General features: G+C 37.7%; 1 protein-coding gene and 1 long non-coding RNA gene across 3 annotated transcripts in view; one reads left to right on the top strand and one right to left on the bottom strand.

The window, feature by feature from the left end:
* Nucleotides 1-2,549: 2,549 nt before the first annotated feature.
* The window catches only part of LOC136820153 (sorbin and SH3 domain-containing protein 1 homolog), a 49,589-nt gene continuing 26,502 nt past the window's right edge, over nucleotides 2,550-25,636 (bottom strand). For both annotated transcript variants that reach the window (XM_067076393.1, XM_067076394.1), the window contains 8 exons: nucleotides 22,057-22,463; nucleotides 21,484-21,598; nucleotides 20,898-21,248; nucleotides 8,841-8,936; nucleotides 8,252-8,288; nucleotides 7,479-7,521; nucleotides 6,751-6,975; nucleotides 2,550-3,200 (listed from right to left, as the gene is read on the bottom strand). In XM_067076393.1, the coding sequence (XP_066932494.1) occupies nucleotides 3,032-3,200; nucleotides 6,751-6,975; nucleotides 7,479-7,521; nucleotides 8,252-8,288; nucleotides 8,841-8,936; nucleotides 20,898-21,248; nucleotides 21,484-21,598; nucleotides 22,057-22,463 (1,443 nt within the window). In that variant the 3' untranslated portion in view covers nucleotides 2,550-3,031. The remainder of the gene's footprint in view (nucleotides 3,201-6,750; nucleotides 6,976-7,478; nucleotides 7,522-8,251; nucleotides 8,289-8,840; nucleotides 8,937-20,897; nucleotides 21,249-21,483; nucleotides 21,599-22,056; nucleotides 22,464-25,636) is intronic.
* Nucleotides 11,987-12,762, top strand: LOC136820154 (uncharacterized). The gene is made up of 2 exons (XR_010848532.1): nucleotides 11,987-12,485; nucleotides 12,705-12,762. It is a non-coding gene; the product is annotated as an uncharacterized lncRNA (long non-coding RNA).

Below are 25,636 nucleotides of genomic sequence, written 5' to 3'. Positions count from 1 at the left end.
AAAAACAAACTTGTGAACAAAAGAATTTCTCGAGAAAAGCCCGCTCTTTTTCCAGACCTCCTTTGTTCTCTTATATATCTGTTTACATCTGTTACAAGTTGCTATAGAGACGAAAGTAAAAGTATGTTTTTAAAATGACACATAGGAAAAAGGATAAAGATCTCTGACCCACTTCCGGTCCATTTTCAGATACATGTTGTGATGATTTTTAGAATCAGTATGAAAAAACCTTTCCAACAGTATATGATATGACATGTTTTGGAACAAAAATGAAATTGCTTGTTTGGGAGGCATTCTGGTCTGTAAAATTCACAAACAGGTGTTTCGGAAGTGGGTCAGAAGCTTAAAATGTTTCTTACCCCCTAAGGTACCACTGTACCAAATTTCATACTTTCTAGTCAAAAATGCACAGTTGTATTTCATTTTTAGCACACTTTCCCTGGACTAAGTGGCACAAAATCACAATTAAATTTCGATTATAAGTCTTGGATCTCAGATTACTCAATTTTTAATCATTTTTAGACATAATCATAATTTTCAATACGATATGAAACAGCAAGGCTATGTATCGCTTACTACTGCGCTGTTTGCATTGGCGTTTCTTTATCTCTACCTTATCGGCCAAAGCTTAGTCGGTCTTAATTTTAGTCGGCCCTAATTTTAGTCACCTCGTCAAAATTTAGTCACTAAAGGCCGACTAATAACTAAGTTTTGACCTTTTCTAAATCTTTAGTCGGCCCAAATTTTTATTCGGCCCTAATTTTAGTCACCAAGCCAAAATATAGTCACTTAGGGCCGATAATTGTAAAAGACTTTATCGGGTTCTGTCCTCATCCAAATAAATACGGTTATAATATATTATACTTGTATGTGCTCTTAAAGGCCTTCGTAACACTCTCGCCGTTGGGATCTTTCTCATGTTTTTCAACCTTACAGGATCTTAGCAGAATATTTAAATTTTAGACCCTCAGGTTGATTTTTACGAAATCTTTGATTTGAATCTCATGTTTCTTGGCCGCACTTCATATACATATTTCTTTATAAAGCATATGTTTTTTGGGGATATGCTCGGTTATGCTAAGGAATTTTTTAGAATCAAGCTCAAATATGCTTATTATATGCTTATTTTTATACGCAAAACAAAAACGACGATTTCTCGACAAAATTATAATGCATGTTTGTATGTTTGTACAATGACTTTTTTCTTCATTTTAGCAATAAAATTTTATTTCACTGACAAACCTCAAAACTCACTAACATGCTTATGATATGTTTAGTTTTTAGTGTCTCAGTATGCTTATAAACGTTATATACAAATACAAGTACTGTCAAGTTGCATTTTCCCTCCCCAATCATAATTTTGCGAAGAATCTATATCCACAAGTCAATTTTGCGAACTTTAGCGGTTACGATCCTCCTATATTAAATCGTAGACCTGACCAGGAAACGTACTTAGTAAGAAAAGTTTGGAAGTAAAAACAAGAAAACTTCTGAATATAAAGTTTGAATAGAAAATGTTTTTCTCAATATTATCAAATTATCTAGAAGTTTTTTTATACAATTTCATTTTATGATAAACTGAATAAAATCATAGTAGTAGTAGAGCAAAGAGACTTTTTGAAATAAAAAGAATTATTACGTCGCTGTTATGTCGATTAACTTTCGAAAATATGACCAATTTTAAAATACATCTCTCATTTAGACTTACAGAACTTCGAAACCATGAAGCTCTTAACTAGCTACTATATAAGAACATGCCAAAATGTTAATAACAAGTCAAGAACATTTTAAGGCTTTATGGACTCAAAAACACCTTATTTCTTAGGAAAATGATAAAAAATATTCACAAAATGGTCAAAATAAGAACATTTTTAGGCTTAAAACTCAAAAAGTTAAGAACATCCGAAGGCTTCAAAAATTTTGGATGTTCTTATAAAAAAACTTGTAGCCAAGTTTGCTTGAGTAAAGTTTGAGTCAACTTTTTACTATGAGATGCAAGACATTCAAGCGTTTTATAACAGAAATTCATTCACCTACACATATATAAGTAGCCTAGAACATAAAAAATAGCAATAATAAGGTTAATATATAAAACCTCAGTATCGATAAAAAGCATATTTGATTTCCTTGAGACTATGCTTTTCACTGCAATAGTCTGTTTTGCAAATACTGAGAAAATCTTAGAGAATTTTTTCTATTTACATGTTATGATACCCCTAAAAATTTGACAGAACTGTTAACAAAGCAAAGAAATTAGTAAGTAAAATGAAATGAAAGGTTAAAATCACTGTTGCAACCAACCTTAGTGAATCTGGATCGAGGGTTTAAATTTAGAAAAGAATTTTACAAAATTTTATCCTTTGTAGAAATATACAAGAAGTTTTAGCAGCAGGTAGAAAATCGACAAAGTTGAAAGATGAAAAAATTGGGGAAAAAAAAGGCAAACCCTTTACATGAAAATTTCCGTCTAATAGTAAGAAAAGGTTTATTAAAAAGCCTCAAAGATTCTTGCGTAGAGAGTAGAGATGAAAAATATGTGATAATAATCATTAAACCTAAAATTTTAATATTTGAATTGAAATTGAGTAAAAAAACATACAAAAAAGAAAAAAAATCAACAAAAAATAGACAAAAATACCAGAAAAAATTATTTTGTTTATATAAAGTGCATATGATACAAAAAATTTATTAAGACACAAACAAACAGAAATATGTGTGACAAAAAAATTATAATATTCTTTTAGTTTTTATTCCTTGGTTTTAGTCCAAATCTCTTAGAGCTGATTCATTGTTAGAATTACCTCTTATAACCTTTCATTTCGTTATAAACCTGCGCCATAACTCTTAAGTCCAGGAACAGAATCGACTCAAGATCTACCTTCCTTTCTTATGGCCTTCCCCGTAACATCCAATCCACATCATCGAAACTAAATTCAATATTTAGAAGATACCGAATTCCTTGATAACAGTTGCCAATGAAAATATTGAACAAGATTGTGTAGCAATACGTCATACCAGTTTCGAATTATCATCATACGGGCGTGACATAATTGCCCGGAAACGTTCCAAACACACCGGTACGTCCAGAGGTTCCGATAAACCAACCGTCATCACATTTCTCAAGGACGTGGACAATGTCTCCGATGTTGAGTTCAACTTCATCTTCGTTGGTAGGCTTGTATGTGTATACTGCTTTGTGTCTAAAGAGAAAATGTGAATATTAATACAGTTGAAGCTCTCTTATTCGACGTTCTACTATTCGATAGGCTCCCTTATTTGATGAAATTCAAAGTCCCCGTTAACAAGAAACTCTCATAAACGACGCTCCCTTATTCGATGAGAATCCAATTCCCCTTGAAGATCGAATTAGAGAGCGTCAACTGTATTAGTACAGTGGAGTTTCCAACTATTCAAAGTTTTGCGGATTTAAGACAATAGAGCAAGTACGTCGGAAACATGCGAAGAAGTGCAACGCTCGTTAAAAAACAATGAAATTACAATTACGAATCTCTTCCCCTGATAAGTTCGACGAGGTCTAAAACCGCTTATGGTGAGTTATGGGGACTCCATTGTATGAGACTCGTATTTATCAGATGTTCAGGAGCACTTACTTTAAAAACAGGCGAACCTTCGGCAAAAGAAATTTCGCCTTCAAACAAGGACAATTGTAATAAAAGCTGGGCGAAATATTTTTACAGCAAAATACGCTCACCGATTCGAATACTTGGATAAATTGAACTTGAAAAAGACACGCACTACTAACCCGATCACCATTCCTCACGGACATCTCCATTCCTCACTATTCCTCTTCTATTCCTCACCATTCCTCAGTGTTCCTCGAACATTCCTCAGGAATGGATATTTCAAAACTTTGTTTTAGCATTCCTCATCTATTCCTCGAACGTTCCTGAGGAATGGACATTTATGACGTTATTCTTAAGCGTTCCTCACTCGTTCCTCGAACGTTCCTCAGGAACGGTGATATTTCAACTTCATTTCAGCATTCCTCATCTATTCCTCGAACGTTCCTCAGGAATGGACATTTATGACATTAATTTTAAGCGTTCCTCACTCGTTCCTCAAACGTTCCTCAGGAATGGACATTTCTGACATTATTTTTAAGCGTTCCTCACTCGTTCCTCGAACGTTCCTCTGGAATGAAGATATTTCTACTTCACTTTATCGTTCCTCATCTATTCCTCGAACGTTCCTGAAGAATGGGCTTTCATGACGTTATTTAAAAGTGTTCCTCGTTTGTTCCTCAGGAAAAGACATTTTCGGAGCTGTTAATACATTTTCATGGATAAGATATTCAATATCAAAAACTTTTATGTCGTTTAAAATTTCAGGCTCTGCCTCCAGAGAAAGAGAGAGGGCTAGAGAAATACTTTTGTCCTTGAGAACACATTAGTAACGGAAGCTAAATTAACCCATATTCGTGCGTCCGTTTGTTACCAACTTTTCTCAAGATTGGCTCATTCAAAGTTTCTGATTTTGGCACAAAGGTGCATGACTAACAAACCCTCGAATGTGACAGAGCCCGATTGGATCATTAGTTCTTTCACTTTTTTGCATGAAGTAGGGTATTATCGTAGGTAAAAGATGGCTGAAGCAGATTTTTGCAAAAAAGATTTTTCAGCTCAAAAAACGCATCTTTATCTATATAAGAGCCACTATTAATAAGCATACATCAATGTTCTTAGCCAAATTACTCAATTTTTTGATGAGATAGATGTTTCACAGCCCCGGTGGAACTTTTTCCTCAATAAGGGATAGGAATTTTATTGTTCCAAGGTGGAACAAAAATCCAGTGGGGATGGTTTTGGAGTGCAATTCTTAAACATTGAATCTCGAATGGGGATGAAATTCCGGGGTATTTTCCCACCAGGAACGAACTTTTGCAAAATTTTCCAGTAGGGATGAGGTCTCAGTGGGTTTGTGGCACAGGAGTGTATTTGTGTTTGATCATGAAGTTTTGGTTTCTAAATTCGTTTTTTCGGCTGCAAATACGATGATTTATTTTGACGTTTCAAAAAATCTTTCACTTGTCTAATTATAATTATAATTTGAATAATTGCAAAAGAATTAACCAAAAATTGTATTGGGTATAATAAAATACGTAAAAGTGATGAACACTTTACATATATGTCTATTCCTGAGGAACGTTTGAGGAATAGATGACTCTCTATGAGGAACAATAAAGTGAAAAAGAAATATCTCCATTCCTGAGGAACGTTCGAGGAACAAAAATAACGTCATGAAACTCCATTTCTGAAGAACGTTCGAGGAACGAGTGAGGAACGTTTAAAAATAACGTCAGAAATGTCCATTCCTGAGGAACGAGTGAGGTACGCTTGAAAATAACGTCATGAAAGTCCATTCCTGAGGAATGTTCGAGGAACGAGTGAGGAACACCTAAAAATTACGTCAGAAATGACCATTCCTGAGGAACGTTCGAGGAATAGATGAGGAATGCTGAAATGAAGTTGAAATATCTCCATTCTTGAGGAACGTTCGAGGAACGAGTGAGGAAAGCTTAAGAATAACGTCATAAATGTCCATTCCTCAGGAACGTTTGAGGAATAAATGAGGAATGCTAAAACAAAGTTTTGAAATATCCATTCCTGAGGAACGTTCGAGGAATGCTGAGGAATGGTGAGGAATAGAAGAGGAATATTGAGGAATGGAGATGTCCGTGAGGAATGGAGATCGGGTTAGTAGTGACGTAAGAGGTCGAAATATCGTTAAAGAAAAATGTGTTATGTTTTATTTTGATTTGGTTGCACTTCGCAAGGCTTTTTATTTTTCACTGATTAGATTACTTGGATATTGTCAGAGAACTAACACAAGTTCAGTTGTTGAGGAAAGAGATTAGAACGCCATGGATTAGAAATAAAAAGTCTGGCAGCGAGTCTGAAAATACTGAAAATATTCATAACGAGGGAAGTAACATATTGGATGAAAAAATTATTGTCATAGAACCTTTTGCAACAAATTTTCAGGGCGAGTTTTCTCGTTCTCTAGGTACAACCTATCCAATGTATTTCTCTTTGGAGTACAATGAACTCACTGAGTCATAATTCTTTCTGATACTAAATATAAGGCCATCTTTATTTCTTTTCATATTTCTGCTTAATCCAATTTCTATCTTAACTATTCGCCCTTTTTCATTTCTTCAGAGAAGATTATTTCAAAATATTATTTCTTTCTAAGACAGAGCCATATTGAGGCGATAAAAAAGAATTTGCAAAAAAAAGAAGTCATAATTCACTCGAAAGAGTATTTGAAAGGGGACATCCAGGAAACCTAGTCTCGGGTACCTTATAGCACCCCCTCCCGCTAATTAATTTTTCGAAAAGTTTCCACCCAGGACATTCTTATTCCAACCCCCCCCCCCGCTTATCAATTTTTGGGAAAATGTTTTTGAAAATTCCGTTTTTTTGTCCCAATTATGCTGTACTAGCCTCTTTTTCAAAAATTTTCCACTCAGGACATTTTTATTCCAACCCCCCCCCCCACTTATTAAGTTTTGAGATTTTTTCCAACCCCCCGTTTATTCCAAACCCCCCGGCTATTAGGTACCCGAGAGTAGTGGTTTCAAGTGAATTCAATCCCCCCCCACAAAAATTCTGGAGGCATTGTAAAAGTTAAAAACAAAACTTCAACAGCAACATTTAGGCATAAAAAGGATATGGAAATGCATGAATTGGTATGAGTTCACAAAAGTTAATACTTCAAAAAATAACTCACGGTTCCCCTTTGCCGACTAAATCTTCAAGTTCGGTTCCAGCCGGTTGTTCTTCTTCAACCTCTCTCGGTTCCGGTTCACTGTACGAATCGTCATGATGATGATGGTAGCCATTATGGTTTCGTGTATCGTTGACATGATTCATTCGTTCCTCTTCAGCGACTACTTGTTGTTTTGATTTTGGAGACGTTGGTTCACTTAGAACGTCGTTGAAAATTTGCTCGAAGCTAAAAAAGATAAATGATTGATGGTTACCTTAAAGGAAGAAATTTTTGGCTGGAGCTTAATTTGAACTCACCCATTCCCCAAATGCGTGCTATTTCAGGCCTGAAACAGGTTTTTTCTTATTATACAACATTTTTGGGCAGATCTTTCATCTGCCGAATTAAATTACCGCAAAATTTGATTTTTAAAGCCATCCGCCAAATTAAATTCCCGCTGAAAAAACTGTTTTGATCAGCCGCCAAAAGAAATTCCGGCCTAAATTTCTTCCTTTAAGTTAGTTCATCTGTTCAGAAAAATCAAAAGTCAACATCTTTGATATTTTGGCCTGTAAAATACAAGCTGACGAGCAATTGTCATAGATTTATCATTGGGAATGGTTTGAGTGAGATTGCTCAAACTATTCACAATGATAAATCTATGCCAATTGCTCAATGTTGATTCGTTTATTTTCTTGAACAACTCCCAAAAAAAGTTAAAAAGTGAAAAGAGCTTGGAAAAAACTTACTCTACGTCTTGTTTGGACGAGCTCACGCTTTTCATGTCAGATACTGAAAAATGAAAAGTTTGTGAATGTTAGACTGGAGTCGTTTATAATGCGTGTAATACAGTAGTATAGGCGTTATATGATGATACGATTATTGTTACGGGATTTAGTTTGTATAGACTAAAAATTGTTCCCTCTATTATTTTTTGCTTTATTTCTACTATGTCTCAATTAGTCGGCTAGCTTGTTAGACTAGTGAATGTTAGCTGTTTTTATAATGAAGAAGTAGCGAGTTTATGCTGAAATTCATTTGTGTTTTTCTGCCACAGAGACGGTTGCCTTTTGATTTTCGAGGTGCCAATTGACTAAAAACTGCAGGTTGTTCACTGTCTGAGGTATTAAAGTCTCATCAAATTAAAAAGAAAAAAAAGAAAATTGTGTCACTATCTCCTTCCTCAATGAAAGTTACATGACGTCAAGGATTCTCAGTTTGCTTAGTAAGGAATTGAACACGGTCTTTGAAGCCAATTCTTTTTCTTACGATAAAACATACATCAAGAAGAGGGAAACTGGCAGCCAATATGTTTTTCTTTTATAAGCATAACGTTTATAAGCATATGCAGACTCAGTTTTGGGTACCTAAACAATGGCTCTATTGTTTGAGAACAATAGAATGCTATAAAGCATAATGCGAGTCTGATATAGGGGCAGACACTTGCTTATAAAAACACATGTATATTGAAGCAAGATAGAGCCGTTTGACAGCAGAAGTACTTATGTAAACATCACAATACCTGGTTCGAGTTCAACAACCATCGGATCTTTGAGTACCTGAAGTTGAAAAGAATTTCATAGGATTGTTATTAAAGGGTTGTAGAAGCAGCAGGTTGCATTTAGTGGGCGTCAGAATAAACTTACAATTTGGTGTTTGTTTTGACAGGGTGTCTACGTAGTCTTTTCAAGGTTTTTTGAGGCTCAAATTGATTAAAATGACAGAATTCCACTCTTGAATGAGGCGCATAAAAGACGTTTGGCAGCTTTTTTGTTTGAAATAGATGATTGCGAGCAAATCGAGAAAGAAAAATTTCGGAACTTTCGCCCACACCAAGACTACAGTAATAACTCGAGTCAAAACAAGAATTTTGCTATAAAAATCATACTTTTTCAAAGTTTTCAAGGTTTTCAAGGCCCCGTAGACACCCTGTTTGAATATTAGACCATTTCGTACACCCTCCCATCCTCCAACTCAAAACGCGGATCTTTAATCTACTTAACTCCCTTTCTTTCAGTAAAGCCAAAAAGCAAAACGAAAACAATTATAAGACAAAAGTAAACATAAGTACCAAATAAATAAAGATCGACTTTTTTCAGGTAGTTGTTTACCTCAATATAATTTGATGGGAAGATACCAATTTGTCCATCCAGTTCACCTTCAAACCAATTGTCATCGACTTGTTTCAATATCGTGATCATATCACCCTGAAAAGAATCAAAGAACTATATTTACGCCTGTCGTATACAGTGGGGATTTATATCAAAGCGTCTAAGACCATGTTTACACACTACGGTTCCGCTTCGCTCCGAAACCAAATGAAACCATTCTATTGGCTAAATTTCAGTTTTACGTCACTTCTAACCAATAGAATGACTTCATTTCTTTTCGGTCTAAATAGTAAATAACGTCTATATCACGCAAATTACATTTCTCATGGCATCCGAGTAGAACAATAAACCGGATTCTTTTGGTAGGATTTGGATTTTTAAGTGTTTACTTATTACCTGGAAAATTGGAGCCACGAGGCTTATATTAAATCCTATTTCAACTTTTTTTGGGCCTTGCCAAGATCATGGGAACCAATTTAGTTTAACAATTTTCGATACGGCGAGCACACACATTGTAGTCTAAATCGCAAACCTCTACAGATATACTTCCTATTCATGATATGCACTATTACAATGTCTTCCACGGACCCAAGAGCTGATTGGTTAAAAGTGACGTATTGGCTGGAATACGTCACTTACAACCAATCAGCTGTTGGGTCCGTGGAAGACATTGCAATGGTGCATATCATGGATATATCTCAAACAAGATTTTTTAAATGTGTTTTCTGTCAGTAAGGTTCAATTTTTCTTGCCTGGGAAAGACATTTATTTCTAGTCAAAAGGCTCGAAATTTAAGGGTTTATATATACATTCGATGATTAATACATCCCAGACAGAATTATAATTAAAATAGCTATTTTACACTATGAAACGTTTAGACATTAAAGTTCTAGGTGTATCCGAGACACACTGGAGCTCCGAAGATGACGATATTTTCGAAATGGACGGCTATGTAATTTTAAATTCGACAAGAAAAGACAAAATTCGCCGACAAGGTGTAGCATTTGTAATCGAAAAGGAACTTTCAAACAGCATAGTTGACTATAATCAATATTCAGAGAGAATGATTAGTTTAACCCTAAAATCGTCGTCTGGATCAATCACTTTCCCTTCAAGTCTACGCCCCAGACTCAAGTTATGATGACGAATTTGTTGAATCATTTTATAATGACATCCAACAGAAAATTGACGCTCTCCCTTAATCTTCTACTGTCTACCTACTCGGGGACTTCAACGCCAAACCCGGAACAGATTTCAATGAAGCAATGCCATAAGTTGTAGGACAATAGGGTTTAGGAAATACAAACGATAGAGGATTCACCCTGCTTCAATTTTGCGCCATCAACAACTTTTTACTTACAAACACACTATTTAAACACAAAGAAAATAGAAGGATCACGTGGATTTCGCCATACGGTTAACACAGAATCAAATCGACTTCATTATAACCAATCAAAACAACAAAGGAAGTATTAAAAATAGTCGATCCTATCAATCAGCAGACATCGTTTACGATCATTCACTCGTTATTGCTACAATTGTTTTCGATAAACAGGTAATAAAATGGCCACGAAAGAAAAACACACGATATGATGTACAGAAACTATTAAACAAAAACACTGCAGAAGACTTCAGGATATCAATAGGCGGAAAATTTGCACCGCTTATGCTACTAGAAGGATCTGATATTGATGAACTCTACGATAAATTCAAAACCACTACGAACAAGGCTACTGAGGAAACCGTTGGACGACTTAGAAATAAACGATCTGAGGGACTTGGAGAAAACGTAGCATTACTTTGTCATCAGCGTAGACAAGCAAGAATTAATTTCATCAAGCATCCCAGAGACCCCGACATTAAAGAAAGATACAGGACTCTAAATAACTCGGTAAAGAGAGAAATACGAAAATTTAAATCCCTAAAATTTAAAGTGAAAATAAACCAAATGGAAAAAGACTTTAAAAATAATAACAGCCACAACCTTTTCAAATCTCTAAAAGAACTTGAAGGGAAACCCAAGTAACCCATCAACACGATTAACGATAGAAAAGGTAACAAACAAACGAACATAAACAAAGTTTTAAAATGCTGGGAAGAACATTTCAAGAACAAAAACAAGAAACAAGAACATTTTAAACAAAAAATTTCCTTTTGATGATAATGCAATAAACGAACTTAACCCAAATTACGAAAACGAAAATAATCCCGAACCAATCAGCATTGATGAAATTAGAAAAAGCATCAAAAGTATGAAACATAGAAAGGCCCCAGGAGTTGATTCGATCACTGCAGAAGTCCTAAAAGCAGGAGGAGATGAAATGATTCAGTTTCTGCACATGTTGTTTAACTAAGTGTGGAATGAAGAGAAACCACCCTTAGACTGGTCGAAAATGATCGTTACCCCTATCCATAAGAAAGGAGATAAGCTCGACCCGTCAAATTACCGTGCAATACCCCTCATATCCATCCCTGGTAAAGTCTTTACACACGTCCTTCTCCAGAGAATCATCTTTATAACCCGCCAAATCATTGAAAAAGCCAAGGAGCATAACGTCCATGTTCATTTTAATTTTGTAGACTTCAAATCAGCATTTGATACTATATGGAGAGAAGCCCTATTGAAGATGCTATCCAGCATACATTATAAAGAAAATTTATGAGAATACTGAATGTGCAATAACTATTGATGGAAAACTAACAAATTGGTTTAGTGTTTTGATTGGACTTCGACAAGGTTGTTTGCTGTCACCAACTTTGTTCAACGTATTTTTGGAGTTCGTCATCAATGAAATAAGATGTGTACCCCAACGTTTTGCTATGGACGACAATGATCTCGCTCTCATCATTAAAAATGCAGATGACACAACACTTCTCGCCCTTGGTTTCCAAAAATTGAACATCACAGCTACAAAATGCCTGCACTAAATGGGGAATGAAAATAGACACTGACAAAGTTCTAACCTCCTCACAAAACCAAATCACTATCAAGGAAATAATATCGACATTATTAGTGACTTCGTTTTCCTTGGGAGTTCAGTCCTAGACGTTAAAATTGATATTAACCGAAGAATCGCCCTCGCATCGACAGCCTTCGGAAGACTGCGAAACAATGTATGGAGCAAGCGAAACATCAGCCTTGTTAAGGCATAAACCTTAGTTTTAATCCATTTTTGGTCAATCAAACACTCTCACCTCTTTCAGTGTGCAGCCATTTTGTTTGTTTTTGTTTGGTCTGCATTTTATTTCACTTTTCCCACCATTTTGGTTATTCTGCATTTTTCTGTGTTTGATAAGCATTTGGTCAGTATTTTATTCATTAATTTTATGTCAATTTGATATGCATTTCCTTTTGTTATAATTTATTTCAATTTTTCTCATAATTTATTTTGGTCTGTAAATTAGACTTTTTGATCTGCCTATAAATGCCACATCATCACTCAGACCTCACTTCAACAGAGACTTCAAGGAGTGAAGACCTCCTCTGACATGATGTCAACTCAAATCAAATGAAATCAATCAATAGTCTCTTTAGTTACTCACATATACAAGCACATTCAATTTTCATTTTCACACAGTTGGTGTTAGTCTTGACACACCCTGTGTTCTGCTGCCTGCTTACAGCATTCTACCTCAGGCCAGCTGGTGAGTTTTTTGTTTCTTTTCTCTGTCTCTATTTGTGGCACCTAAGTTAAGTTAAGTTAGATTTTCTTTTACATTATATTAGTACTTCAATCATTCATTTATACATTTGCTGTTTTCTACTTCTACTTTTGTTCTCATAGACTTACATCCTTTTGTACCTAAGTTAGATTATTTTATTTTCATTCATTAGACTTAGTATCTTTCAATTTTTATTTTCAGTTTGAACACTACATTACTACACATCAATAAATTAATGCACTGAACAGTGTTACAAACACGGCGTTATTGTTTATTCAATCTCATCCTGACGCTACATTCAAACAGGACCGTTCAATCAACATCACTGCTGTTTGTGGGCGCGATCAATGAACACGAGGAAGAAAGATCGTATTGACTATCGCATCCTTGCATCAACCGGAGAAATTGTTATCGCTCATCCGTCGTCCGACACTTCAACTTGTCCGTCGTCCGACACTTCAATTCATCCGTCGTCCGACACTTCAATTCATCCGTCGTCCGACACCTCAACTCATCCGTCGTCCGACACTTCAACTCGTCCGTCGTCCGACACTTCAATTCATCCGTCGTCCGACACTTCAACTCGTCCGTCGTCCGACACTTCAATTCATCCGTCGTCCGACACTTCAATTCGTCCGTCGTCCGACACCTCAATTCGTCCGTCGTCCGACACTTCAATTCGTCCGTCGTCCGACACCTCAATTCATCCGTCGTCCGACACTTCAATTCGTCCGTCGTCCGACACCTCAATTCGTCCGTCGTCCGACACCTCAACTCGTCCGTCGTCCGACACCTCAACTCGTCCGTCGTCCGACACTTCAATTCATCCGTCGTCCGACACTTCAATTCGTCCGTCGTCCGACACCTCAATTCGTCCGTCGTCCGACACCTCAATTCGTCTGTCGTCCGACACTTCAATTTGTCCGTCGTCCGACACCTCAATTCGTCCGTCGTCCGACACCTCAATTCGTCCGTCGTCCGACACCTCAATTCGTCCGTCGTCCGACACCTCAATTCATCCGTCGTCCGACACTTCAATTCGCTCAATGGCAGATACAGAAATCAAAATCATTTTGTTCTCAGCCTCAGGTCTTGAGGATCAGATACTTGACATCATCCAAGACTATGCACCAGATGACATCAAAGAGTCGCCAGAACTCATCAAATCGTGTGCTACCAAAATTGAGACACTTCGTAACCAGTTCAGAGAGAAACATAGAGAACTTCGTTTTCATCTTCAAGATCAAGATGGTGTTTATGAGCAAAGTTATAGTAAACAATTGACATTAATTACATCAAAAGTCAGTGAATATGTGAAATGTCTCACAAAATATAACATCGCCATTTCTGCTACATCTCAAGCCACACAAGAGCACAAGTCAGAGTTTGCCATAGACGATCTCACTCAGTCAATGAAGCACTTGAAGACCACCATCACGTTCATTGCTGGAAAGTGCACCAATGAAGACCTCAAGCAACGTAAGAAAGATCTATCGTCCGTCAGCACAGAATTCAACAGTTTATCTCTAAAGATGAAGGAACTCCTCGATCTCAACATCAAACCAGACAAGTTTGCCAGCCTGAAGAAGGATTACGACATGTTGTTAGAGCTTCGATTGTCATACCAGAGCAGTCTTCAAGAGGAAATCAAAACCAGAGAACTTGATAAACTTGATAACTTTAAAAAGAGTCAGCTCAATATCAAATTGCCTACGTTCACAGGCTATGACTCGCACATTGACATTTACACCTTCAACTCGGAGTTCAATAAACTGTTCTCAGACATTCCAAAATCGTACCAGTCTGACTTACTGAAAAACAATCATCTCGGAAAACATGCCCTGGAGCTTGTCAAGAACGTGACCGACATCCAAGATATCTGGACAAGACTCAAAGATGCGTTTGGTGACAGACGTCTGCTCCTTTCCAACAAGCTGTCCAAACTCAATTCCATTGACTTGAAGCACAAGGACTCCATCAAAATCACTGAATCGTTAAGCAAGGTCATCAACGTCATGCGGGACTTAATGCATCTAGCATCCGACCACAACATCGAGAACGAGTTATACTATGGTGACGCCCTAACCCACCTGTCGAACAAACTTGGTCAAAGTCGAATGATGAGATGGCTGACATTGACCTGCGAAAGTCCAAGAGAGGGAAAATACAAATGGAAACAGATGATTGAATTTCTGGAGAAAGAAATCAAGGTACAGCAACAAGTCACTGTCATCCAGTCGAATACCAAGACATCCAACTCAACCAATGACAAGGAGAAAGACAAGAGGAAGTCTGGTTCGTCAACTTACTATGGCTCGTCAGATGGAAAACCCCAACACCAACAACACCAAGAGCCAATATGCTTCATCTGTGGCGCAACCAATCATATCAAATCCAATGGTCCGAGAGGTACAAAGTTAATTCAGTATTTCTCATGCAAGAAGTTTGTCGACATGACAACCAGCCAACGTTTCAAGTTCCTCCAAGACAATGGACTCTGTTATCAATGCCTTTATCCCGGAGCACAAATGGATAGAGGCAAACACGCCGAAGGAAAATGTCAACGAGACTTTATCTGCAAGAATCCGGCTCACAACTCCGAAATCACGAAGAAACATGTACTGGTATGTGACGATCACAAGTTTGACCAGACCAACAAAGACGTGCTCGAACATACAAGAGCCGATGCATCAGAAGACTCCCAGTCCCTACGTATTCCAAGGATATAAAGATCTTCCACACTTCATTCAAATCAAGCCATTCAACTCCAACAGACGACTCCAACAGTGCTATCTTCATGCTGCAGTCCATCCAAATCAACAAACGAACGTACACCATCTTTTACGACTCTGGCTGCAGCGATTTTATCAGTCGCTTCGAGGCAGTCAGGCATCTTGGATCCAACGCAATCAAGCAATTCTCTGGGGACATCTCAATGGGTGGTGTTGGTGGATCAGTCAATATACATCTCACGGAGTATACACCATCTCCATTCCTCTCAGCCACGGAGTTAATGCCATGATGACTGGACCTTGCATGGATCGCATAACCGAGACTTTTCCAAGCTACCCACTCCAAGGAAGGGTCTACGAGGACATCAAGACTCAATACTTGAAAGAAGGTAATAAACTTCAATTTCTTCCTTCCGTTCCTAAATCCATTGGAGGAGACGTCGATTTTATGGTGGGCATCAGATATCAGCGATACTTCCCAGAACCCATCTTCCAACTTCCATCTGGACTGACAATATACCGATCTCAATTCATCAACGCAGACGGTTCCACTGGTGTCATCGGAGGACCTCATGAGGTCTTCAACAATGTTGGCTCAAGTCACCTCTCCACACACTTCATCTCCAATCAATTGGCTCTCTTTCGAAATGGCTATCAAGTCAACCCAGATGTGCGCATGCTCGGATATTCTGCAACCATCGGTGACGTCACTAGCAACAACACACTTGACGAAGACGATGATGTTGATGTTCAGAAGCTCATCACATTCAATGAAGCGGAACGTGCTGGCAGCGAATGGTCATTTCGCTGTGTTAATTGTAGAGGATGTGAGACGTGTCGCAACCAACCAAACGAAATCATGAGCATCAAGGAGGAAACAGAGCAGCAGATCATAAATGATTCCGTCACAGTCGATGTACAAAATCACCAATCAATTGCCACCCTCCCACTGATGGCTGACCCAACACACCGTTTGCAACCAAATCGACATATCGCACTGAAGGTCTACAACCAACAAGTTCATCGCCTCGCAAAGAACACCAAAGATAGAGAAGACATCCTCCATTCGGAACAAAAACTTCAGAAGCTTGGATATGTAGATTACGTCAAAAATCTATCAACAGAATCTCAACAAATCCTCAAAGAATCACCTTACCAGAATTTCATACCATGGCGTGCCGTTTGGAAGGAGAGTTCGGTGTCAACGCCATGCAGAGTGGTATTCGACGCCTCAATGCCCACCGACACAGGATTCTCTCTGAATGACATCTTGGCAAAAGGACGCAACAGTATGAATCGATTGGTTGATATATTTGTGCGGTGGAGGTGCCACTCTGTGGTATTCCACACTGATGTACAAAAAATGTATAACTCCATCAAATTGGACCAATGTCACTGGGACTCCAACGATATCTCTGGCAAGACTCACTGGACCCTTCACAGCCCCCAGAAGAGAAGGTCATAAAAACACTCATTTATGGAATCAAGTCTAGTGGCAACCAAGCGGAGAGAGGATTGCGAGAGACAGCCCGAATCCTCAAGGACCGATATCCTACCGTCCACAAGATTGTTTCCGAAGATGTGTACGTGGACGATTGTTTGTCAGGTTCATCAGGCATGACAGAAGTCCAATCAATAGCAGACGATCTAGAAGTTGCTGTCAAGCACGGTGGCTTTGGCCTCAAAGGCTTCACATTTTCATCAAGACCTCCTCAAGAGTCTCTATCTGCTGATGGTCAATCGGTTGGAGTGACTGGACTCAAGTGGTTTCCACTCAAAGATCAAATCTCTCTCGATGTGCAAGAACTCAACTTCGCCAAAAAATCACGAGGTCGCAAACCAACACTTGTATCTACGGTACCTGAGAACCTAACTCGACGACAATGCGTGGCCAAGGTAGCTGAACTCTACGACATCACTGGTTTAATCACACCGATTGTTGCCACCATGAAACTAGATCTTCACGACCTTGTCACTCGGAAATTGGATTGGGATGATGCTCTTCCCGATAACATCCGGACCATTTGGCTTGACCATTTCGATATGATGAATGAAATCAAACAAATCAAGTATCAAAGAGCCGTTGTACCAGAAGATGCTGCAAGTTTGGACATTCAGACGCTTGACTTTGGGGATGCAAGCAAAAGCCTCATTTGTGTCGCTATATATGTTCGATTCAAGAAGAAGGATGGATCATTCTCCTGTCAATTCATCTTTGGTAGATCCAAACTCATTTCAGATGAATACACTCAACCACGTGCAGAGCTATATGCAGCGATGATCAATGCACACTCTGGTCATACAATCAAACAAGCCCTGAAGGATAAACACAAGTCGAGCATCAAATTTACAGATTCTCAGATCAGTCTCTATTGGATTTGTAACCTTCACCTGAATTTAAAGCAATGGACAAGAAACAGAGTATCTGAAGTCCACAGATTTACAGACACATCCCAATGGAAATATGTCAGATCAGAAGACATGATTGCAGACTTGGGCACTAGAAGATGCACAGCCATCCAAGATGTCGACCAACATTCAAAGTGGATCAACGGATATGAATGGATGAGAAGCAACCCTTCGGACTTCCCAGCAAGACTACTACTGACATCTCACTGACAGCGCAAGAGAAACAACATCTTAAGAAAGAGTCAAGAGAAGAAGTACACAAGGAAGGTATCGAATGCTACATATCCTCAACCAAGTCGATGATTCCAGAAGCCGTTTCAAATCACTACAAATACTCAAATTATTTGATCGACCCCAATTGGAGAAATTTCAACCATGTAATCAGAGTGATGGCTTACGTACTTAAATTCATCAATAGCTTCAAAAAATTTCACAAACCAAATCCCTCAGCTTCTACCAAGGAAAGACACCTACTCCTAAATGATGCGGATATTGAACGAGCCAATCCTACTACTTCAAAAAGGCAACCTCTGAAGTCAAACAATTCACCAACAAAACGAAGTACAACAAAATATCTGAAGAAAAGGATGGAATCCTTTTTATACTGGAAGAATCCTCCCACCGATCAGATCACCGCTATTGGAAAAGCTACCGCCATCATGAAGGACCTAACTGCGTTAACCTTCTGTGTGCCAATTATCGACAAAATTCACCTTTGGCATATTCAATTGTACAAGAAGTTCACTGGAATCATCCTACAGCAATCCATTCTGGCATCGAAACCACTTGGCGCTATGTGCTTCAAACCTGCTACATACTTGAAGGAAGATCACTCGTAAAACAAGTTCGCTCCTCTTGTCCTCGATGTCGTTATCTATTAAAAAGGAAATTCCAAGTCATAATGGGACCACTCTCAGAAGACAACCTAAAGATTGCCCCTGCCTTCTTTGTCGCCCAGACTGATCTTGCTGGACCATTTCAGTCCTATTCAGAACATCACAAGCGCACCACTGTGAAGATCTGGCTACTCGTTTTCTGCTGCGCTACAACCACAGCTGTCAAAATCAAAGTCATGGACAGCTACAACACAACGTCATTTCTTCAAGCATTTACACGACTAGCCTGTGAGGTTGGTTACCCGAAAAAGCTTCTCGTTGATGAAGGAAGTCAGCTCGTAAGGGTTGTGAAACAATGCAACTTAACTTCGTCGACCTACAACAACACCTTCATTCAAAAATGAATATCGATTTTGAGACATGTCCTGTTGGTGGACATAATGTCAACGGACGTGTAGAAAGAAAGATTCAGGAGATCAAGAAGTCGATCGATAAAACTGCCGGAAATCAACGTTTGTCCATTCTTCATTGGGAGACACTGGCATCAACAATCTCGAACTCAATCAACAATCTGCCATTGGCCGTTGGCAACTTCAAGGAGTTCGAGATGTCAGATCTGATCACCCCGAACCGCCTACTCCTCGGCCGCAACAACGACCGCTCACCGTCAGAGCCCTTAACAGTCACAAATGACACCGACAAGATTCTACGAACCAACAAAAGATCTTTGACTCGTGGTTTGAATGTTGGCTCACTTCACACGTACCAGCATTAATGGATCAGCCAAAGTGGTTCAAAAACGACAATGACATCAAGCCAGGAGACATCGTTCTTTTCACCAAGCAGGAGTCGAGCCTATCCGCAAACTATCAATTTGGAATCGTTAAGAGCATCAATAAAGGACGTGACGGAAAGATTCGGGATGTTATTGTGCAGTATCAAAATTCAACCGAGAAAGTCAAACGTGAGACCCATCGATCAGTTCGCTCGTTGGTTTTGATACGTGGTGTGGATGAAATAGATTTGATGAAACAATTGGATAACTCAAAAATTAAAATTTTCTAATATATCAAAAAAAAAAAAAAAAAAAAAAAATCTTATTTTTCATTCTGTTGGGGGAGTGTTAAGGCATAAACCTTAGTTTTAATCCATTTTTGGTCAATCAAACACTCTCACCTTTTTCAGTGTGCAGCCATTTTGTTTGTTTTTGTTTGGTCTGCATTTTATTTCACTTTTCCCACCATTTTGGTTATTCTGCATTTTTCTGTGTTTGATAAGCATTTGGTCAGTATTTTTATTCATTAATTTTATGTCAATTTGATATGCATTTCCTTTTTGTTATAATTTATTTCAATTTTTCATAATTATTTTGGTCTGTAAATTAGACTTTTTGATCTGCCTATAAATGCCCATCATCACCAGACCCTCAACTCAACAGAGACGTCAGTGAAGACTCCTCTGACATGATGTCAACTCAATCAATGAAATCAATCAATAGTCTCTTTAGTATCACATACAAGCACATTCAATTCATTTTCACACAGTTGGTGTTAGGTGTGACCACCCTGTGTTCTGCTGCCGCTACAGCATTCTACCCTCAGGCCACTGGTGAGTTTTTTGTTTCTTTTCTCTGTCTCTATTTGTGGCACCTAAGTTAAGTTAAGTTAGATTTTCTTTTACATTATATTAGTACTTCAATCATTCATTTATACATTTGCTGTTTTCTACTTCTACTTTTGTTCTCATAGACTTACATCCTTTTGTACCTAAGTTAGATTATTTTATTTTCATTCATTAGACTTAGTATCTTTCAATTTTTATTTTCAGTTTGAACACTACATTACTACACATCAATAAATTAATGCACTGAACAGTGTTACAAACACGGCGTTATTGTTTATTCAATCTCATCCTGACGCTACAAGCCTTAAACTGAAAATGAGAATTTTTCGTGCACTTATCCTACTAATCGCCATATATACCTCAGAAACATGGGTTCTGACTACAAGGGAAGTAAACAAGCTGAAGGTTTTTGAAATGAGATGCCTTAGGTCAATAATAGGAGTTTCGAGGCGTGACAGAATCAGAAATGTAGATATACGAAGAATGACACAGTCCGAAAAAACGACCGTCGAAGTGATTAAAATCAAAAGGATGAAATGGTTCGGACATGTATGCAGAAAGCCGAACACATCACTTGTGTACCAAAGCTTCAAGCAAGATTTTCCAAGAGGCCGAGAGGTAGACCACCAAAGAGATGGTCCGATCAGATCAGAGCCGACACAAGATTGCACTCCTCACAGCGGAACGAAACACAAGAGACCGTTTGAAATGGGCAGAGTTTGTCAGAAGAGTCGCAAAGGGTCGATAGACCTATGCTGTTAAGTCAAGTCAAGTAAGTCAGCTATTTTATATACCTTTCTGAAACTAAGCTCTGATTCTGTTTCTGCTCTGAACGTGTATCTAGCTTTACCCAAGCCTTCTTCCAAGTTAAATTGTTGAGGCTCCGCAAGTGCCTGTTCCTCTGAAAGGTCTGGGGCAGATTCAACTATTTCCTCTCGTTGCTGAGCAATGATTGGTTCTTCCTCGACAGGGCGGTCATCGTGATAACCGTTGGTGGTGGGCGGTGATGCTTCTTTATGTTGGGGTGGAGACTTTTTATTATTGTTACGGTCAGTATTTTGTTTTGGAGGCGTGTTATTTTCTTTGGGCGTCGAAGGCGTCGCTGTAGCTTGGCGAGGAGTTGATGGCGGCGCTTCTTGTATTAGCTGAAGGAAAAAGAACAGAATTGAGGTCGATAATACCTTGAAATAATTTGAGAATTACTAGGGTTTGGAAGTTTTACACATTTTCAAAGTTTTTTCTCGCGTCCATTAACTTATAAATTTTTTCAAAGGCAATTTTTTTTCGCGAAGGGACCAAACTAACAAGACCATCATAGCTTTTTGTATCTCAAGAAAATAATATAAATTTTTGATAATAAATAAAATTGAACGAACTTACCTCGACGTATGAAACGGGGAAGATTCCGATGTTTCCCTCATATTCACCTTCGATCCAATTCTCATCAATGCTTTGTATGATGCGAACCGTGTCTCCTTTACGGAATTCAAGTTCCCTGCAAGACAAAGATACGTGGTGTTAATAAAAGGTTACCCTGTGATTATTAAAAGTTCCCTAAAAGAAAAAGATATGTGGTGTTAATATAAAGTTACCCTGTCTTATGAGTGATTTTTTCAAGTTCCCTGAGAGACAAAAAATTATTTTTAGCCTGTACTCATGGGTGGTTTTTAAAGTTCCCTGCAAGAGAAAATATGTTGTGTTAACATCAAGTTAGCCTGTACCATGGGTAAATTTTTAAAATTTTGAAAAAGACAGGATAGGATCAAGTATTTTTTTAAGCTGACAATCGGCACTACAAATTAAGCGTCACTCCTCTAACAAACTTTAAAGTTTGAGACGAGACGGAATTGTCTCTTTTTTACACTTGACTGAGACAGAAGAATTGTGAACACTTAGCAATGTCTTGCCAAAATGCACAGACAAAACATATTCATATTATCAAAAAACATTTACCCAGGTCCTTGCGGATGGAACGAATATTTAGCGCGGCCAAATTCCGGTAATTTTGGCGGTTCCAGTAATGGTTCCGGCTCTTTACGTGGCGGCGTTTTTTGTATCGGCGACCGTTGCTGTTTCGTGTCTGGACCGGGTGACGTGAGTACGGGTTCCAAGTTTTGTTGTTCGCGTGCGATGATCATTCTATCGTTTTCTTTCTGTTTTCGGAGACGTTCTTCTTCCTCAAGCCGCTCTCGTTCACGTGCTTGTCTGATTTCTTCACGCTCTTTTTCAAGTTCTAAGTTTTTCAGTTCGCGTTTTCGGAGCTCTAAAAAGTCGACGGGTGCGTTGTATTTGATGTTGGTGTTCGGTTGCGGGGCAACGTATGTGTCGGAATTACTCTTCTCGTGATGGTATTGGCTGGCCTAGAATCAAAAGAAGGAAAAATATTTCAGTCTTACATAATGGTTCAGAAGACAAGGGTTGAATCTTTTTTTTTCTTTCGAGTATATCAAAAGAATACGAAATATCGTCGATTTGGGTTACTTTCATAAACAAGGGGTAGCTTTCATTTTCTCCGGACCACAACAAATTTTAGTCATTACTTTGTAAAGGTCATTTTAATGATAAATTGTAGACTAGAAAAGTCATTTGATGAAATAAACCCTTCTTTACGAAAGTAGACTTGATCTCATCACAACTTTTTCAATGCGCAAATAAGTTGAACCCATTCTCCAGAGTTTACCAGGGAAAGCCAAAAAAAGGAAGGAAAATGAATTACCACTTTACAACTGTAATAGAAAGCATTGACTTGTGAAGGTTTCAAATAAAATTCGATGAAGAATTGATCTTCTTGTGAAACTCTTGTCATCATTATATATTTGAACCTTTCATGAACAAAATCAGTTTACTTTTTTGATTGATACCCCAAAAAACATGAAGAAAGCAATATAGAGCTGTTAATGAAGGCCAAAAATTACCTTTCCAAAAGAAAAAGTTTAACAACTGAACCCAAAACTAGAAAATCAATCCAAAAAATATATATACGACAAAATCAATAGTAAAGATCAATGATGTAGTTCAAAACAAATGCTCAAATACTACTACTATCCAAGCCTAGTGTAAAAACTGTCACTTAGTACACATTCATCGACCCAATGCCACACACCTAAATAACCAATTCCATCTGACATACACATTAATAGACAAATCCAATAAAATGACAAATCCGGTACCAATATTGCAAGGGTACATAAGCATACTCTTCAAAACGGTAATACAATTACTTCTCTGGATTTGGTCAACATTTTTCTACTAACAAGACACCTCTTCCTTAAAATACTTATTTCACAAATTGAACTCAATGGTGTATAATAGTTTCTTAATTCCAGTTTCAACCCTCCAGAATGACAGATCCAATAACGATACCAAAACACATAGATTCTTAACGGCTAATCACGAGTATAAAGTTATACGTCAACATTGTCAATATCATCATGTTTTGAAAGGTCAAACCCAGCTGGCACACAACGTTCTTTCAACGTTCATCTAACGTTCACAACGTCCATATAACGTTAGATAAATGTTGAAACAACGTTGTGTGTCAGCTGGGAAGGCTTACGTGTAATGACAGTTAGGCCTCGTCTATTTTTCTCCGATTCGAATATTTTTGGAGAACAAGCAAAGTTAAAAAGTCCGATTCCCTGTTGTTCAATGTTCTATAAACTAAATACACGCTTTTTTTTTTATAAAAATATACTTTATAAGAATGTCCATGATGAAAATGGCCAAAAAATTAAGAATATGCTAAGAATATCACCATCATGGAATTTTGCTATTCAAGCAAAGAATGTCATTTTTAGAGCATTCTAAATCATAAATTGCCAATTACCCCCAAGTAATAAGAATGCTGTAAGAATATCTTAGGAGGATTTTCTCAAAAAAGTTAAGAATATCCATGATGAAATGGATTTACACCATTCTTATAAAAAAAAAAGCGTGTATTCGAAACCTCTTTGAAGTCAAGGAATTTTATGAATATTAAAATTGTCGCAGAGAAGCTTAACTTGATTTCGAGTTTGGAAAACAGCAAACAGTTGAGCCTTTTTACAAAATTTGTTTGAAGGCAAAGACATCCGTTCAAACATTTTCTCCATCCAACAAGTTTTCTGATCTCGGCCAAAGCATATACACTGGTATGAGTTGTACTAAGTTAAACAGGCTAAAACTACCCAAACAAGGCCACGAAAACCACTCAAAATCAGATTTTTCTTTGTCAGAAATCGAATACTACCCGTCTTGTTTCAACCCTGAAGGATCCCACTAAATGACATCAAAACGTGGCTTGTTTGAAATCTTCCACGAACCATCTCCATTCAATTCACCAGTAAGAACGAGAGAAATACATATAAGATACATAACAGTTAGAACACTATATAAAAAACTAAATGAGAAATTAAATGAGAAATTTTTTCAAAAAGGTATCAAATGCATCATCGTGCAATAAAAATCTTGAGAGATCTCCATAATAAGCTCGACAAATATTTGGATAAAATTTCAATATTTATGACGTAAAAAATCTTTATAAGGTGTTATTAACTGGTTGAAGTAAAAGCCGGTCAATACAAGAAAATGCGCTATTTTGATTGGTTCTCTAGCAGTCAATATAATACGGTAAAGACCACTTCAGTGCTTTGGTCACACTGACGATGATTTTGAAAAAGGAAATTTGTTTTATAGAAAAGTTTCGTCAGTTTGAACATGATTTAAAAAACTGACGTTGCAATGACTTCTCATAAGAAAGTGACGTCAGAATAAATCAAAGAAAATATTGGGTAAGAAAGAAACGAAAAATCATGGAAAATGAGTGGAAAATTCATTTTTTTGACAAGAAACACACAAAGAATGTTCACCAGTTAATAAACACAATAATATAACTGTTTTCTCGGTCAATACGTAAAATATTGACCTTATCCTGCGCACAGACCTCGCAAGCTCGGTCTGTACTTCGGCTGCGGTCAATATTTTACCGTATTGACCTCCAAACCAGTTATTATTGTATCAATATTTGATTTTTGATACCGAATACCACAACACCAGATCTAACGGTTCTCAAATTTTGCAAATAAATTCGAAATGCTTGCATCCCTAAAATGCATCCACGTACACTAGCTAAATTCAAATTCTCAAGGATCAGAATACAAACTAACTAGTAGCCGACCGTCATGCCGTGATTATATTGCGACTTTATATATCGCCGTTGACAAATCAAATGGTTCAATCTCAAAATTATACTAAGAATTTTTCTGTTTGTCTGAGCATAAATTTTAAGATTGACCCTGTTTCATGTAGATGGGACCCTCCTCACTATTATGGAAAATGGGCCAATCTCAAATTTTTAAGGGTAGCTAGACAGAAAAACTCTGAGCTTTCTCAGACACTAATTTTGTGATTGGCCCTTTTGATTTATCAATGGCGATATCTGGGTTCACAAAAAAACATGAGCAGTCAAGAATCTGTTCAAGTACAACAAAAACAATTCCGCCAACTTTCACGACCAGCTCTTCTTACAATCAACTTCATAATAGGGTACAGACAA

The sequence above is a fragment of the Clytia hemisphaerica genome, unplaced genomic scaffold (assembly GCF_902728285.1).
Source record: "Clytia hemisphaerica strain Z4C2 unplaced genomic scaffold, Clytia hemisphaerica genome assembly, whole genome shotgun sequence".
NCBI lineage: Eukaryota > Metazoa > Cnidaria > Hydrozoa > Leptothecata > Clytiidae > Clytia > Clytia hemisphaerica.
Note: the sequence above shows the minus strand (reverse complement) of the source record. Positions and strands in the feature narration are given on the sequence as shown.